This window comes from Ascaphus truei, chromosome 6 (genome assembly GCF_040206685.1).
Source record: "Ascaphus truei isolate aAscTru1 chromosome 6, aAscTru1.hap1, whole genome shotgun sequence".
NCBI classification, from domain to species: domain Eukaryota; kingdom Metazoa; phylum Chordata; class Amphibia; order Anura; family Ascaphidae; genus Ascaphus; species Ascaphus truei.
In genome coordinates this window covers 30209711-30227586 of record NC_134488.1, presented here as the reverse complement: position 1 = coordinate 30227586, position 17876 = coordinate 30209711, and the positions used below count along the sequence as shown (strand labels likewise).

The following is a 17876-nucleotide window of genomic DNA, read 5'->3' as shown; positions in this document are numbered from 1 at the left end:
TGCTGGGCCTGTTAAATATGGCCTATAATTCTGGCTCAGAAGGGCCATGATCACTGCGGTTTTTCGGATCCCTGAAGCTCCTTTTAACTCATTCAGGGCCGACTCCTAATGAAAGCAGTGACACACGCACACTTTATTGGGGGGTCAGGATTTGGGGCCTGAACTTGGAAACCCCAATTTTAAACTAGGAGATCGACATTAAGACGTAAAACCCTATAACCCCCACACAGTAATGTCTGGGTAATAGGGTGCAGTGGCTTACCTGCATTTCTTTTCCATGCTGGGTAGCTTTTTGTTTTATTTCACTTCATGTCAATAAGTCACCTTTAAGGGAAAATCTCACTATTTGCAATTAAACACGCAGATGCGATGCAAACGCGGGGCACACGGGGTCTTTGTAATAGGATGTATCTGCTCTGTTGCACTTATGATCAGTATCTGGGTAGCACCCTCTAGTTCAGGGGGGGGAGGCAAAGCCAGTCCTCAAAGGCCACCCACAGATCCACGACTGAGCCACCTATGCTGAAGCTGAAATATCCTTAAAACTGACCTGTTGGTGGCCCTTGAGGAGTGGAGTTGGCCACTCCTGTTCTAGTTTATGTAACTACTGTCCTGATACACCTTTCCCATGTATGTCTGTGGATTTAATCGATATATATATTTGGTATACTTCCTATTTGCTCTGTGTGCCAAGTATTGGCTCCAGTATAGGTAAATACTGCTCTGGTATACTCCATCATAAACTCTATATTCAGTTTATCTAGAGCAGTGGTTCCCAAATCCAGGCCTCGGGGAGCACTCACAGGCAGTGCAGGTTCTCAGTATGTCCCTGCTCGAGCACAGGTGGTTCAGTCAAAAATGATTGGTTCACCTGTGCGAATGAGAGCAGAGCCTTAAAGCGGCACTGTTGGGGTTCCTTGATGACTGGATTTGGGACCCACTGATCTAGAGCAGGGGGGGGGGGCTCCACTCCAGTCTCAAGCCCCCCCCCCCCCCCAATTGGTCAGGTCTTCAGGATATCCCAGCATCAGCACAGTTGGCTCAATTAGAGGCTCAGTCTTTGAGCCACTTGGGCTGAAGCAGGGACTGATTGAGCCACCTGTGCTGAAGCTGGGATATCTTGAAACCCTGACCTGGTGGGTGGGGGGTGTGTCTTGAGGACTGGAGTTGCGCCCCCCTGCTCTAGAGAATAACTGTCCTGTTGCTTGGGTAATGACCAGTTGATATAGAGAAATCCCATCGGTTGCCCTGTCCCATGGACAACATGCATTTGATGTAGATATATACTGCTCAGAATGACACGGTCCCACGCACGGTGACCCATGGAAATGACACAGTTTATTATCTGGCCAGGCGAATCTTGAGTAGCATATATCACCTACGCGGTCCCATGAGATGTAATTCTTTACGTTTATCTAGATATTTTGTGCCGTGATGTACCCCGTCATGTTAGACTTAAAGCAGCAAGTCGCGCACTTTTGTTTATTTATTATTATTAAAAGTTAGAAAATGTCAACAACAAAAATAAATGCTTCCCCAGAGCAGGATGTAGGTAACGGGGAGTTCTGGGTATTGGTAAGGAAATGTTGGGGTTTCTGTGCGTGGATCTTCTGTTTATTTTAGTTTATTTTGGCTTTCTTGGTCGCTCACGGTCACTGATAAACTGTAAATACTGCTTGTCCTGGGTGACATAACCATAACACTTGGGACAATGTTATTCAACACCTTGGATGCTGAGAGGAGGGTGGTGGGGTGGGGGGTGGGGGGTGGAGGGGTGGGGGGTGGAGGGATGTGAGAGGCAGAAAGAAAGGGATGAGGGAGGGGATGGGGAGAGAGGGAGGGGGCGGGGAGAGAGGGAGGGGGCGGGGAGAAAGCGCGAGGGGGGAGAGGAATGAGAGAGGGAGGGGGGAGATAGAAGCCTGTAACGGGAAGGGGAGGAGGGGGATAAAGGGAGAGGAGGGGGGATAATGGGGGAGGAGGGGGATAAAGGGAGAGGAGGGGGGATAATGGGGGAGGAGGGGGATAATGGGGGAGGAGGGGGATAAGGGGGGAGAGGATGTGAGGGTGGGGAAGAGGAGGCGGGAAAGAAGGGGATAATGGGGGAGGAAGGGGGGGAGAAAGGAGGTGAGGGGGAAAGGAGAGGAGGGGGGAAATAAGAGGGGGGGAGGGGGGGAAAGGGAGAGAAGAGGGGGGAAAGGGGGGGAGGGGGAAAGGGAGAGAGAAGAGGGGGGGGAGGGGGAAAGGGAGAGAGAAGAGGGGGAGGGGGGAGGGGGAAAGGGAGAGAGAAGAGGGGGGGAGGGGGAAAGGGAGAGAGAAGAGGGGGAGGGGGGAAAAGGGAGAGAGAAGAGGGAGGGGGGGTAGAAGAGGGGGGGAAAGGGAGAGAAGGTGAGGGGGGAGAGAGGAGGGGAGAGGAAGGAGGAGATAGAAAGGAAGGGGGAGAGAGGAAGGAGGTTGAGAGGGGGAAGGGGGAGAGGAGGGAGGGGAAGGGGGAGAGGAGGGAGGGGAAGGGGGAGAGGAGGGAGGGGAAGGGGGAGAGGAGGGAGGGGAGGAGGGAGGGGAAGGGGGAGAGAAGAGGGGTAAAGGGGGAGAGGAGGAGGGGGAGAGAGGAAGGAGGGAGAGAGGGATAGAAGAGGGGAAAGGGAGAGAGAAGGGGAGGGGGGAGAGAAGAGGGGGAAAGGAGAAGAGGCGGAGGAAGGGGGAGAGAGGAAGGAGGGTGAGAGGGAGATGAGGAGGGAGGGGAGAGGAGGGAGGGGAGAGGAGGTAGGAGAAGGAGGAGGAAGGGGGAGAGGAGGGAGGGGAAGGGGGAGAGGAGGGAGGGGAAGGGGGAGAGGAGGGAGGGGAAGGGGGAGAGGAGGGAGGGGAGAGGAGGTAGGAGAAGGAGGAGGAAGGGGGAGAGGAGGGAGGGGAAGGGGGAGAGGAGGGAGGGGAAGGGGGAGAGGAGGGAGGGGAAGGGGGAGAGGATGGAGGGGAAGGGGGAGAGGAGGGAGGGGAAGGGGGAGAGGAGGGAGGGGAAGGGGGAGGGGAAGAGGAGGGGAAGGGGAGAGGGGGAAGGGAGAAGGGGGAGAGGGGGATGGGGGAGAGGAGGAAGGGGGAGAGGAGGGAGGGGAAGGGGGAGAGGAGGGAGGGGAAGGGGGAGAGGAGGGAGGGGAAGGGGGAGAGGAGGGAGGGGAAGGGGGAGAGGAGGGAGGGGAAGGGGGAGAGGAGGGAGGGGAAGGGGGAGAGGAGGGAGGGGAAGGAGGAGAGGAGGGAGGGGAAGGGGGAGAGGAGGGAGGGGGAGGGGAGAGAAGAGGGGTAAAGGGGGGAGAGAGGAGGGATGAGAGGAGGGGGGGAGAGAGGGATAGAAGAGGGGGGAAGGGAGAGAGAAGGGGGAGGGGGGATAGAAGAGGGGGGAAAAGGGAGAGAGAAGGGGAGGGGGGAGAGAAGAGGGGGAAAGGAGAAGAGGGGGAGGAGGGGAGAGGAAGGGGGAGATAGAAAGGAAGGGGGAGAGAGGAGGAGGAAGGAGGGGGAGATGAGGAGGGAGGGGAAGGGGGAGAGGAGGTAGGGAGGGGAAGGGGGAGAGGAGGGAGGGGAAGGGGAGAGGAGGGAGTGGGAGAGAAGAGGGGGTAAAGGGGGGAGATAGGAGGGATGGAGAGAGGAGGGGGGAAGAGAGAGGAAGGGAGGAGAGAGGAGGGGGGGAGAGGAAGGAGGGTGAGAGGGAAGGGGAGAGAGAGCAAGGAGGGTGAGAGAGGGAAGGGGGGAGAGAGGAAGTTTGGAGAGAGGATGGGGGGTGAGAGAGAGGAGGGAAAGGAGGGGAGAGAGGAAGGAGGGGGAGAGAGGAGGGTGTGAGAAGAAGGGTAATTGGGGGAGAGAGGAGGGGTGGTGGGAGGAGGGGGGGAAGAAGGGTGAGAGAAGGGGAGGAGGAGGGGGGATAATGGGGGAGGAGAGGAGTGGGATAATGGGGAGGAAGGGGGAGGAGGAGGGGGGATAATGGGGGAGGAAGAGGAGTGGGATAATGGGGGAGGAAGGGGGAGAGAGGAGGTGAGGGTGGGGAAGAGAGGAGGGGGGAAGAAGAGGGCGAAGGGGGGAAGAAGAGGGCGAAGGGGGGAATGAAAAGGGGGAGGGGGAAAAGAAGGGGGAAAGGGAAGAGAGAAGGGGGAGGGGGCAGAGAAGAGGGGGGAAAGGGAGAGAGAAGGGGAAAAGGGAGAGAGAAGGGGGAGGGGGGAGAGAAGTGGAGGGGGGAGGGGAGAGAGTTGGGGAGGGGGGATAGAGAAGGGGAGGGGGAGAGAAGAGTGGGAAAGGGGAGGAGGGGGGAAAGGGGAGATAGGGGAGAGGGGAGAGGAAGGGGGGAGATAGAGAGATGGAGGAGAGAGAGGAAGGAAAGTGAGCGAGAGGAAGGAGGGTGAGAGAGAGGAAGGATAGAGAAAGGGGGGAGAGGGGGGAAGGGGGAGAGGAGGGGGAGAGAAGAGGTAAAGGGGGGAGAGGGGAGGGGGAGAGAAGAGGGAAAGGGGAGGAGGGGGGAAAGGGGAGAGTGAGGGGAGAGGAAGGGGGGAGAGAGATGGAGGAGAGAGAGGAAGGAGAGAGAGAGGAAGGAGGGTGAGAGAGAGGAAGGATAGAGAAAGGGGGGAGAGGGGGGAAGGGGGAGAGAAGAGGGGTAAAGGGGGAGAGAGGAGGGGGGGAAGGGAGGAGAGAGGAGGGGGGGAAGAAGGGGGAAAGAGAGGAAGAGGGGAGATAGAGGAAGGAGGGTGTGAGAGAGAGGAAGGAGGGTGAGAGAGAGGGAAAGGGGAGAGAGAGCAAGGAGGGTGAGAGAGGGAAGGGGGAGAGAGAGGAAGTTTGGAGAGAAGATGGGGGTGAGAGAGAGGAAGGGATAGGGGGAGGGGGTGAGAGGAGGGGGAGAGAAGAAGGGTAAAGGGTGGAGAGAGAAGGGGGAGGAGAGAGGAAGAGTGGAGATAGCGGAAGGAGGGGGAGAGAGGAAGTTTGGAGAGAGGATGGGGGTGAGAGAGAGGAGGGAAAGGAGAGGAGAGAGGAAGGGTTTGGGGCCCGGTGGAAGCTGTAGTCTTTGGCCCCAGAAAAGCTGTTGGCGGCCCTGGTAGTAGCTATATGGAACGGTTATAGGAAGTGATTGTGGTTATAGGGAGCGGTTATATGGGACAATAGGAGCTATAGGAGCTGCTAAGTTCCTTGTATTATTGGATCCTTTTTCCGACATAGAAATAGTATGGCTTCCTCTTCTGCAGTTTAGTTTTTGCCGAGTTGTGGGACAGGAAAAGCTTTGAGTCACTGAGGTCTGAGTCAGTTCCACAGTTGCACTCTGTCTCACTTCAATGTGAGCTCAGGCGGGGACCAGCCGTTAGATAGAGTCTCGTGAGAAGGACACCAGGTTCCAAGCATGGAGGATCTGGAAAATGTCGTCTCCTTGCAGGATTTCATTACCACGGTGGCAAAATCCTCCATGCCAAGGATCCTTAAAATTGTCTCTGGCGTTTATCTACAGAGTGAGTTCTGGTTCTTAACTAAAGAGTAGACCCTATAGAAGTCTCCGGGGGAAGCTCATGTGTTGAAAGTGTCCTATGGCAGTCTATGGGGTGAACTGATGTGTGTAAGAGGGGGGTCCTATAGAAGTGTTTGTATATGTATGTATGTTTGCATTATATATACACAAGTATCTGGTATCTGTCGTCTAAATTTTGCATAGGTTGAACTTGATGAACGTATGTCTTTTTTCAACCTCATCTACACTGTAACTATGTAACTATATATATATATATATATATATATATATATATATATATATATATATAACAAATTTAAGACAGTGCTAAAGAAACTAGACAATATAGATGAAATGGCATATGATAAAAAAAACTAATAGTCTAAAAAAGAAAATAACAATTTCAAGAGAACATAATTATAAGCTGTCAGAAAATATAACTTGGTTAAAAAGTATACTTATACAGGCAGTCCTCGTTTTACAACGCTTCATTTTACAACGCATGGCTTATCCAACGCTATGCAATGCATACCTACGTTCATTTTTACAACGCCAAAACGGCTTATCCAACGCTCTTACGACGCTTTGCAATGTTGTTTATGTGTATGTGTGTATATATATACATTGATAGAAGTAACACAGGGCACAACGGATTTGAGATCCAAACTCATTTATTGAGCCAAACACACAACGTTTCGACCTCAGAGGTCTTTATCAAGTGACATAGTGCCACTATGTCACTTGATAAAGACCTCTGAGGTCGAAACGTTGTGTGTTTGGCGCAATAAATGAGTTTGGATCTCAAATCCGTTGTGCCCTTTGTTCCTTCTATCACTGATTCAGGGCTGGAAACGGCTTTCGTTCAGTCACAGGAGCACCGCTAATTGTATCATTTATATTTTTTTCTTAAGGTGTACAGCATTCACTTCATTTGTCTGTATATATATACACACATACACAACGTTGCAAAGCGTCATAAGAGCGTGTATATATATATATATATATATATATATATATAATATTATATTATACTATATAATATTATATTATACTATATAATATATTATTTATTATGTTATATTATATATATATAATACAGTATATACACTATATAATTTGTGTGTGTGCTGCATATCTTATTGCCTGCATAAAATATTTGGTGTATATTAGTGTTAAAAATGCCTTCAGGAACGGAACCTTTCATTTAAACAGTGTTCCTATGGGAAAACGTGTTTCGCTTTACAACGTTTCGCTATCCAACGCCATTTTGAGTAACGCATTGTGTCGGATAACCGAGGACTGCCTGTATTAGTAAGAGTCCATGCAATATAGGTGAACACCCCAGCCGGTTCTGTAGGAGTAACAGGCTGCTTTCTCCACAGGGTAAAAAAAGGCATACAGGGATATACCAATTAAGTAAACATGGGAAGGATGTTGATCCAGGGAGTAATCCGATTGCCAATTCTTGGAGGCAGGAAGGAATTTATTTTTCCCCTTATGAGATATCATTGGATGATATTTCAATGGGGTTTTTTGTTTGCCTTCCTCTGGATCAATATACTGTTAAGTACAAATATAGGATGAGTATTTATTGTCTAAATTTAGCATAGGTTGAACATGATGGACCTATGTCTTTTTTCAACCTCATCTACTATGTAACTATGTAACATGTAAAACAACAATGATCTAATGACAGTGACATGTTTAATAATTTAAAGGTCTATTCTCATTTGGAGCACAATTAGCTAATCACCTGTCTGTGTTTAAATGGCCACATTTTATAACAGGTGCTGAATGTACACAGATGATGTGGTGATGAAGGCTACATTCAATGGCGGTGTGATGCTGTCTGAATTCTGCAGTTCATCATTTCTCAGGCTAACATTACTAATGGTGAAAAAAGTGAAATAGATACAGCGGGCACTGAATAATGTCAAAGATATATAAACTTAGTGCATATATGTGATTCAGTGGTTAAATGTTCAATCAATAATATAGCGCCAATTAATTCGAGTGAACTTATAGATCTGTGTATACGTGATAATATAATAAAGCACAAATGTGAAGCAGAAAAACAAGGAAAAACAAAACCTGTGTTAATCTGATTGAGACACTGCTGCTGCTGCTTGTATGGATTGGCTCAGCAAACTTAAACACTAGCAAACAGGAAAAAAGAAAAACCAGCGCACAGTCTCATAGTGTAAGTAAGTTATGGCACAGTCTCATAGTGTAAGTAAGTTATGGCACAGTCTCATAGTGTAAGTAAGTTATGGCACAGTCTCATAGTGTAAGTAAGTTATGGCACAGTCTCATAGTGTAAGTAAGTTATGGCACAGTCTCATAGTGTAAGTAAGTTATGGCACAGTCTCATAGTGTAAGTAAGTTATGGCACAGTCTCATAGTGTAAGTAAGTTATGGCACAGTCTCATAGTGTAAGTAAGTTATGGCACAGTCTCATAGTGTAAGTAAGTTATGGCACAGTCTCATAGTGTAAGTAAGTTATGGCACAGTCTCATAGTGTAAGTAAGTTATGGCACAGTCTCATAGTGTAAGTAAGTTATGGCACAGTCTCATAGTGTAAGTAAGTTATGGCACAGTCTCATAGTGTAAGTAAGTTATGGCACAGTCTCATAGTGTAAGTAAGTTATGGCACAGTCTCATAGTGTAAGTAAGTTATGGCACAGTCTCATAGTGTAAGTAAGTTATGGCACAGTCTCATAGTGTAAGTAAGTTATGGCACAGTCTCATAGTGTAAGTAAGTTATGGCACAGTCTCATAGTGTAAGTAAGTTATGGCACAGTCTCATAGTGTAAGTAAGTTATGGCACAGTCTCATAGTGTAAGTAAGTTATGGCACAGTCTCATAGTGTAAGTAAGTTATGGCACAGTCTCATAGTGTAAGTAAGTTATGGATTATATTGAATGCAATCGGCAGGTAAGTAACGCACGTACATCAAGGTAGTAATTATATGAGCATTACATGTTAGGGACGTGTTACCACACACTGCAACGTCACACTGGTCATCTGGTGGTCCGTCTACAGCCAGCTGGAACGTGCAAAGTAATCATTATTCCCTGACGCAGTTAGCTAGCGCAAACGAAACGCGTTGGATTTGAGGTTACTCTGTGCAATCCATTGCATGTTCCACTGAATATACTGGGACTTTATCACTTGCTGCGCTTCAGGATTACATGTCGCTATCACCCCCGTCGCTAACCGAGTGACGCGGGTTTACTGGCATCATCGGCACTCGCCGATGGAGCTCTGCCTCGTGCAGTCGGTGTTCCCTGGCAAATACAGAGGAGCCACAAAGTGATCGTCCGGTGTGAGGAGGCAGACGGACATGGATTTGGAGTCTACCCTTAAGAAGCTGATGTACTTTCCCTAAAGAGTTGGATACTTTGGACGTTCCAGCTGGCTGTAGACGAACCACCAGATGACCAGTGTGACGTTGCCGTGTGTGGTAACATGTCCCTAACATGTAATGCTCTTATATCACTACCTTGATGTACGTGTGTTACTTACCAGCCGATTGCATTCAATATAATCCATAACTTACTTACACTATGGGACTGTGCGCTGTTTTTTCTTTTTTCTTGTTAACATTAATAATGGTAAATCACTTATTTTAACGAAAAGCATTTTATTTTAAGATTTAAAAAAAAAGAGCATTGTACATAACCGCAAAAAAAAACCACTTCCCTACAGGGCTTCTACAAAATGATTGTACCAGAGTCACGGGCTATATTCTAGTAATTGAAAGACAGATGGCAAAATTTCCGATGACAAGAATTCACAAGGGTTATTGGGAAATCGGAGAACTGGAATATATTTTTCAAATGTTACATTTACAGTGGTAAGGAGGCGGTCTGGAAAGGTTAAGATGTTATGTTCATTACAAAATTTGAATTTTAAAAGGATTGCGAGAAATTCTAGAAATGTTCAAGTTAAGTGTGAAAGGGGAATTTTAAGAGGATTGGGAGAAACTAGGAATTTCAAAATGAGAATTTTAAAATAGCGAGAGGATTGGGGGGACATTCTAGGGATTTTAAAGTTAATTGTCAACTCTGATGAGACCCAAAAGGTCGGAAAAGCTGTCTGTGAGCAGGGTTACTGGCTCTGCACTTCTTTAACCCAGGCTGTGCTGAAAAGCTGAGCAATGCAGCAGGCATAAGCTTATTGGGGTTCGTGTCAAAATGGATGAGAAGTAAAGAGAGACACTGTGCTCGTTTGCATGTCATTACCCAGAATCCCTGGCTGCAGGAGAAGCACTGTTTGCTAAGTGATAATGGGGAAAGACAGGGGTTAAAACCTGTCTGAGACGTGCAAATGCACCACAAGTGGTATTTTTATTTACTGCACGAAGTTAATTTTGAAATTAGTAAAAGGATTAAACGGGGTATATAAATAAAATTGTTCTATGCAGAGCAGTGTGTATTTGTATTATATACAGCAGCGTGTATCTATAAAATGAAGAGGTTGTATTACATGCAGGTGGTTGCATTTCTCTCTTAGGTTCAGTATATGATATCAAAGGATCTGAGTGCTGTTTATCTACTGGGGATCTGGTTAAAATAGTTGACAAGGAGCTGCAGTCAGTGTCGTGTGTGGATGTGGAGACAGGGAGGTCCCTGGAGCTGACCCCAAACTTCACAGGTAAACCTATTACATTGTAAATCTGTTCTTCTTCAAACCTATATCTGATATTTCTAAATCCATTGAAAATCTTATCAAACTCCTCCTATTGCACTATATAACGGCTCTTTATAACCTATAACTTCTCACTTCATATAACCTCTCCCTATAACTCCTCCTATCTCTCCATATAACCTCTCCCTATAACTCCTCCTATCTCTCCCTATAACTCCTCCTATAACTCCTCCTATCTCTCCCTATAACTCCTCCTATCTCTCCATATAACCTCTCCCTATAACTCCTCCTATCTCTCCCTATAACTCCTCCTATCTCTCCATATAACCTCTCACTATAACTCCTCCTTTCTCTCCATATAACCGCTCCCTATAACTCCTCCTATCTCTCCATATAACCTCTCCCTATAACTCCTCCTATCTCTCCATATAACCTCTCCCTATAACTCCTCCTATCTCTCCATATAACTCCTCCTATCTCTCCAAATAACCTCTCCCTATAACTCCTCCCATCTCTCTCTATAACTCCTCCTATCTCTCCATATAACCGCTCCCTATAACTCCTCCTATCTCTCCATATAACCTCTCCCTATAACTCATCCTATCTCTCCATATAACCACTCCCTATAACTCCTCATATCTCTCCCTATAACTCCTATCTCTCCATATAACCTCTCCCTATAACTCCTCCTTTCTCTCCATATAACCGCTCCCTATAACTCCTCCTATCTCTCCATATAACCTCTCCCTATAACTCCTCCTATCTCTCCATATAACCTCTCCCTATAACTCCTCCTATCTCTCCATATAACTCCTCCTATCTCTCCATATAACCTCTCCCTATAACTCCTCCCATCTCTCTCTATAACTCCTCCCATCTCTCCATATAACCGCTCCCTATAACTCCTCCTATCTCTCCATATAACCGCTCCCTATAACTCCTCCTATCTCTCCATATAACCGCTCCCTATAACTCCTATCTCTCCATATAACCTCTCCCTATAACTCCTCCTTTCTCTCCATATAACCGCTCCCTATAACTCCTCCTATCTCTCCATATAACCTCTCCCTATAACTCCTCCTATCTCTCCATATAACCTCTCCCTATAACTCCTCCTTTCTCTCCATATAACTGCTCCCTATAACTCCTCCCATCTCTCCATATAACCTCTCCCTATAACTCCTCCTATCTCTCCATATAACCTCTCCCTATAACTCCTCCTATCTCTCCATATAACCGCTCCCTGTAACTCCTCCTATCTCTCCATATAACCGCTCCCTATAACTCCTCCTATCTCTCCATATAACCGCTCCCTATAACTCCTCCTATCTCTCCATATAACCTCTTCCTATAACTCCTCCTATCTCTCCATATAACCTGTCCCTATAAACTCCTCCTATTGTTATACAGTGGTGAGAAACAGTTTGTGAACTCCAATGATAATTACAGACCTTCTTGAATTGAAGGTACGTACAACTGGGTACTTGAGAAAAAGGTTTCCCTCTGCGGTGCACCAAAGTATGTGTAGCTAATTATTAATTAGTTTTAATAAAAATGTAAGTTTAATTTAACAATACTCTAAAATAAATGGCATCCTAACACAAATAAACTATAGATAGTAACAATAGTGAATAAAATACAATTATGTCCAACCTAAGTCCTCGAGGTCTAAGAGTAAACCTATCTCCCTCCTATCATATACAAGATGCTGCATTGTTGAAGTCATGGGACTCAATTATCTCTATACGCTCTCTTGAACTTATGGAACTCCCGGTGGAAAACTAATTAAAACATCTTAAATTGGTTAACATTGAACTAGAAAACCTTACAACAGAATCGTCTAAATGGAAATAATCCACACTGTTTGAGACGTACGAATAAAGCCTTCAGAGAAATATTGACAACTCTGTACATGAACTAATAACAAGAAAACAAAAAAAGAGACATTAGGGATGATAAAGAAGGGAAGGTTTACAAACATCATTCTCACACACAAAGTAACATCAGAGAATCGTAGTGACGCGTCCACAGAATGGGACACGTCGGACACGGAAAGTAACACATGCTACCAACATCAATATAAAAACAAAGGGTCCTTTAAACCCGGGGCTCAACAAACCAAAACAATACAACCACACACCCCCAGTTCTTCTTCTTTTTTAGAAGACCAGCGGTCACTATGACCACGGAGAAGAACTAGTAGAATAAATAAATGTTGAAAAGGTATGTTTTTGTGTCATTTGTCTGGACAGGTTATTGTTTTATCTATTATTAGGACTTAGATTAAGATCTATTAACATTTTAGGTTTGAAATATGTGAAATATGTGAAAATTATAAGGGGTTCACAAACTTTTTCTCGCTACTGTACATAGAAGTTCCCTATAACTTTTACTACGGCTCCTTATAATCATGCCCTACAAGATCTTCTTTGGCTACATATATAGAAACCCCTCCTTTTGACCCATATAACAGCTTCCTATAACTCCTATTCCTTCCTTGTTCTCCAAGGTAGGTCTTACAATAAACTTGACAGCAGTCTGTCATGTATCTCCAACACATGCTTCATTTATGACTGATAAAAGAGGACCATCGAAAAAATGTATAGAGAGACACCTTCACAAGCTCTTTTGGGTTCTGTTCCAGGTGTATTTAAACCTGTCGTTGATGATCGTGTGTACGACACTATTGAGAAGCTGAAGAGCGTGTTAAGCAGTGGCGATTCCACCGAGTCTTTCTGGTTTGCCTCCCACTCTGACTTCGTCGTAGGAGATCATATGATCAGCAAGCGGCAACCAATCAAATGTGTGTCCATCAGTGCTTCTTCGCAAGCCAGCTATGCTAAATGTTGCACCAAGGAAGGATCCAAGTGCATATCCCTCAAGATTCCCATCTCTACAGAGGGAGAGTTCTATGAGTGTGACAGCAATAAGTTGTACTCGCTGGAAGAAGTCCTACAATCGCCGGCGTTGTTGAGACATAGCCTGAAATGTAGCAGCATCGGAAATGGGTCATATAGCCTCTCTCCAGTGTATGAGACCAGCACCATAATGCAGAGTGAGTATGGACTTAACTCTTTCTCTGGCTTAATTTAAGCCCTCCCATCACTCCTCTTTGCTTTCTATAATGAGACCCTGTAACTCGTCTCTATTCCTCTTTTTGCTCCATAAAACATCCACAACGTCTATTGCTCCCTATAACCACAGACAGTTGCTGGCCCTGTGCGATTTTCCGTGCGGGGCCCTTTGTTCCATGCATTCACTAATTATCAGAACTGCGCATGAAACATGTGGCAAGGAAGTGATAGTGAACACCAAATAAAGTATTTACATCTGTCTCCCTTTCTCTCTCTCCTGCTCCCTTTCTCTCCACAGTACAGTATGTCTTATAGGGGGTAGATTATTATAGGGGCGTCTTTCTGGAACTGATTCTGTTTTTGCTCTGATCAAACACGAATTAGTAGCTGAAAGAACCTGGCGTTCCTCGGGAATTCTAAGAACCCAATCTTTCTCCTCCTCATCGCTCCCCCTCCTATCCCTTTCCTTTGATGTCTTATGATGTCCCCAATTCTTTCCTCCTCTCTCCTTCTCCAGCATTCTACTTTCTCCTCACGTGCCAACCGACTTACTCTCTTTTTTCCCCCCTTCATCTGCTTTCTGTGTAAACTTTATAGCTATCTAACTCTCTGTATCTGCCACCAGGGTATGTGCATTATGAGGTCATCAAATACATAGCCTACCAGGTACAACACCCAGTGGCTGACTTGCTTGTCACAGCAATTGTAATAACTCAGAGAACTAAAAATAGAATGTATCCAATTATATTCAAACATAGACACAAACCTGCTCCTTGATCTCAGGAACCATCATGCTAAATGTGGTTATGATATCATAAGAGGTGTCCCAATGCCTAGCGAACAGATAGACAAACAACTTTACAAAATATATAGTAGATATAAAAAAAAAATCTTCCTCAAATTTCCTGGCTGGGGGATAGTTAGCTGGGCTCCCTACACCCCATTGTGATGCCAACTTGTTGGTACTTCTTAACATATTTCACTACTGCAGAGAGAACGCGAGAAGAGTATGACAATGGGGGAGAAGCAGTGGGGGGGGGGGGCTGGGAAGAGAGATTGTAAGAAGAGTATGAAAATGAGAGAGAAGCGGTGGGGGGGGGAAGAGAGATTGTGAGAAGAGTATGACAATGAGGGAGAAGCAGTGGGGGGGGCTGGGAAGAGAGATTGTGAGAAGAGTATGAAAATGAGAGAGAAGTGGTGGGGGGGGGAGAGAGATTGTGAGAAGAGTATGAAAATGAGGGGGAAGCAGTGGGGGGTGGCTGGGAAGAGAGATTGTGAGAAGAGTATGAAAATGAGGGAGAAGCGGTGAGGGGGGGGAAGAGATTGTGAGAAGAGTATGACAATGACAGCTGTCAATGATTTTCTGTAGCAGAGCACAGGTTCTCCCATAGTTAATATGAAAATGATTCCAATTAAGAGACGAGCAAACCTAATAATGGGAAACTTTGTGATGTAACTGGAATTTTCCTATCCATCATTTGAATTCAGAGAAAGACAAAAATCACCATGTTTAGTCAGGTCTACTTGTGATGGTCTTTGTCAACCAGTCTTCTCCTCCTCAACAGTGCGAAAAGATATTGTGAAAATGCCTTCGAGTTTAGAAGTGGATGTGATAGACATAACAAGTCAGTGTGGACACATCAACTTTATCAGACCATTATCCCTGAGCGAAGCTTCTAAATGCGAAGACCAATTCCCTATAGTAGCAGAAATTCTGGAAAGTGTGGAATCCAACCATCTGCTGAAGAATGAACTATTTTCTGCTCTGCAGCCAGGTCAACAGATTGTGATCTACAAGAAGGTGCATTCCAGGAAAGTCCTTGTCTCGGCAACCAAGGGCAGAAACTCCAGGTTCTTCTTCATCCACGATGTCTACCAAGGGAAGTTCCGTCAACGACCAAGGGAGTTTATGACAGTCTACGACCTCTGCACCAAACTGGTGTCCGGAGCACAGTTGAATGTTGTGGTGACACAAGACTGTGAGAGTGTTGAAGATTGTTTCCCTTCCCTTTGTGTTGGGGATCACCTCAAGGTTCTTCATCAGACCAAAATGTGTGTACCAGTCCAGTTCTGCTCCCAACAGATAGATGTTCTGGTATGTACAAAGGACACAGAGGATGAAGAAGATAAACCAGAGGAGATCATGCTCCCATTGTGTCTGGAAGGACGTTTTGTGGAGGAAGTTACAGATAACAAAAGATACACTATCAACAATATAATCCAGAAGTTTAAACTTCCTTGTGAGGTCAAAGTTGTATCAAAAGATCCATCCTTGGCCACTGATCCTCTGGCTTCCTTTGCTTCTCTAAGACTGGAAGAGTTAGTAGAAGAACCTGTGTTGCTGGTCAGTTTTCTGGACAATCCCTCTGCATGCTTTGAACTTCCCCTTAAATGGGTGCAAATATCCTTGTTTTTAACCGAAAAGCCTGTCCCAGAGACCAAAGAACTAACAAGATTCCTCCATGTGGAGGAGCTGACGGAATCGCTTTATTACAGTCTGCGGAAGGAGCTACCAAGCAATGAACTTCCACCTCCCAGGCCACCGAAAAGAGAGGCCAAGCCACAAGTGGATAGTCCGAGCACCATACAGCAAGAGAGTCCGACGTCTGTTAAACTAAAGGTAATTTCTCCATCATCATCAATTATGTGCAAATCCATGAAAGATGGGATTAGGTTACTAGGTCACACTAGTCAGGAATATTAGTTTAGGTAGAAAATATGAGACCGCTATACAGGCTAATTTGGTCCATCTTGTTTCCTGTGATTATTCCCCTTATTAGGACTTGTGTTCCTTTATATAATTTCTCTCTCCCGTCTGGGTTGAAAAGCTGTTCCATGAATCTACAACCTTTTACTGCACCCTGAGACTTCCCAGTGCCAATTTAGGAACATATGTCCATGTTCTGGCATTTCTCTCTCGTGACCTCCTCACTCCTTTCTCAATTCTATCCCCCTCACCCTCCATTCTCGCTTATACCCTCCTCTCCCTCCTCCCTCTCATACCTCACATCATTTTAGGGTTGTTCTAACTTTCCATTGTAATCTTTTTTTTTTTTTTTAATTTAAAATGTTTGTTAATTCGATTGCCCCTTTTGTAACTTTTGTTACTTCTCCTATAATTCTGATATGATGTCTGTCCCTTCTAACGTCAATATTCTAAATGCCTGCCCCTTCCTTCCCATTTCTTCCACTACCTGTTTGTTTAGCCACATTGGTTTAGATTTGTGTGTTTTTTTTATATGTATTACCCAAGAGTACTGATAAGTACTCTGACAGGTTCACACACTCTGTGTATATTAGTAGGAGATTGCACTATGCCTGCTTTCCAGTACGTGTGGGGTTAACTCCACTAGGGAACCTAATTAATTCAGCTTACCTGCTTTAAAAAGGGAAGAGGAAAAGCCTCTCTTGGCAGTCTATGGCCCCGCTCACTCTGCCTGCTACGCAGCGTGTGCGCGCGCACCCTCGGCACTCTTGGATGTTTGTGTGTGGGAGTTTTCAAACTAGAAAGGACTCCTGGCGGTGAAGTACAGTGTTGACGCTGCTGCACTGGAGGGAGACAACCCAAGTTGTAATATCATGCTGCAGCAGCGTCACGGGTATATCGCCGGCCAATGAAATTACACACACACACTTTGTTTCTTTTTTTTTTACTTACATGGATTACGGAGGATGTGGAAGTCCCGCCTCCAAGTCGCGTCATTCAGTCTGCTGGGGATGAGCACAGATCGCCCAGCAGAGGCGCGCAGACGCACGCCGCGTCGTGAGGTAGGCACAGTGAGCTCAGCCTATCTCAGGAGGTGAGAGAGAGCAGAGAAGAGCTGAGGAAAGCAGAGACAGACAGACAAACAGACAGGCAGACATACAGGCAGGCAGCTCGCCCTCCCACTCTCCTTAAAGAAACAGAGCTTCAGGGTAAGGATCTGATTGGTACTTCCACAACCTGTTGGACTGGAACTAGTTAGCTAACCAGTTGGTTAGTTAGGCCCTGTTATGTTTAGACAGTCTTCCTAAATTGGAGTAGGCATTTTGTTTTTATGCTTTGTTTTTCCTTAAAGAGACAGTGTGTTGAATATTCTGTTATTTTTGTGGAGAAATAAACCACCAAAATATTATTTCACCAGACGTATTGTGTCGTCTACTCATTAACCACGGCCATTCTACCACAGTACACACTTATATATTTTAAAGACTTCCTATTTATCTTTCATATTTTTTTTCTGCAAGAACGTCATCCCAATTTATCCTTTGCAGTTTCTTCCTTAGTTGACTAAAATCTTTCTAAAATTAAAGTGTCTTTCTTGATACCATATAACACCATTTATTTTAAATGAGACCATGTTCTGATCTCTGTTCCCTAAATGTTTTCGCACCTGAATATCTGTGATCACTTTTGCATTGTTTGATTGCATTGTTTGATTGCATTGTTTGTAATGCCCCTTTCTCGATTGGTGCCTCAATAATTTGGGTCATGTAATTGTCTTTTAGTACCCCCAAAAACCAAACCTGTTTCTTTTAGTTGTACTGGTAATCTCATTACTCCAGTCGATAAATGAAATCACCCACGATTAAAACATTACCTAGTTTTGCTGCCTTCTCCATTTACTAAACTAGTTTGTGTCCTAATTATCACAGATATTTGGGGGGTTTATAGCAGATTCCTTTCAACCTTTTGTACTTTTACC

General features: G+C 45.4%; 1 protein-coding gene and 1 long non-coding RNA gene across 5 annotated transcripts in view; one reads left to right on the top strand and one right to left on the bottom strand.

The window, feature by feature from the left end:
• Window positions 1-5017: 5017 nt before the first annotated feature.
• The window catches only part of THEMIS2 (thymocyte selection associated family member 2), a 29390-nt gene continuing 16531 nt past the window's right edge, over window positions 5018-17876 (top strand). The window contains exons 1-4 of one of the 4 annotated variants that reach the window (XR_012802117.1): window positions 5018-5471; window positions 9983-10123; window positions 12762-13172; window positions 14757-16959. Coding sequence is in view for 2 of the 4 variants with exons in the window: in XM_075603778.1 (XP_075459893.1) it covers window positions 5366-5471; window positions 9983-10123; window positions 12762-13172; window positions 14757-15811 (1713 nt within the window). In the remaining 2 variants the exon portion in view is untranslated. Of the gene's footprint in view, window positions 5472-8573; window positions 8949-9982; window positions 10124-12761; window positions 13173-14756; window positions 17107-17876 lie in introns of those variants that run through there. The other 3 variants (XR_012802116.1, XM_075603778.1, XM_075603779.1) reach the window with 3 other exon arrangements.
• On the bottom strand, window positions 7548-8674 carry LOC142496818 (uncharacterized). The gene is made up of 2 exons (XR_012802118.1): window positions 8447-8674; window positions 7548-7623 (listed from the first exon to the last, which is right to left on the bottom strand). It is a non-coding gene; the product is annotated as an uncharacterized LOC142496818 (long non-coding RNA).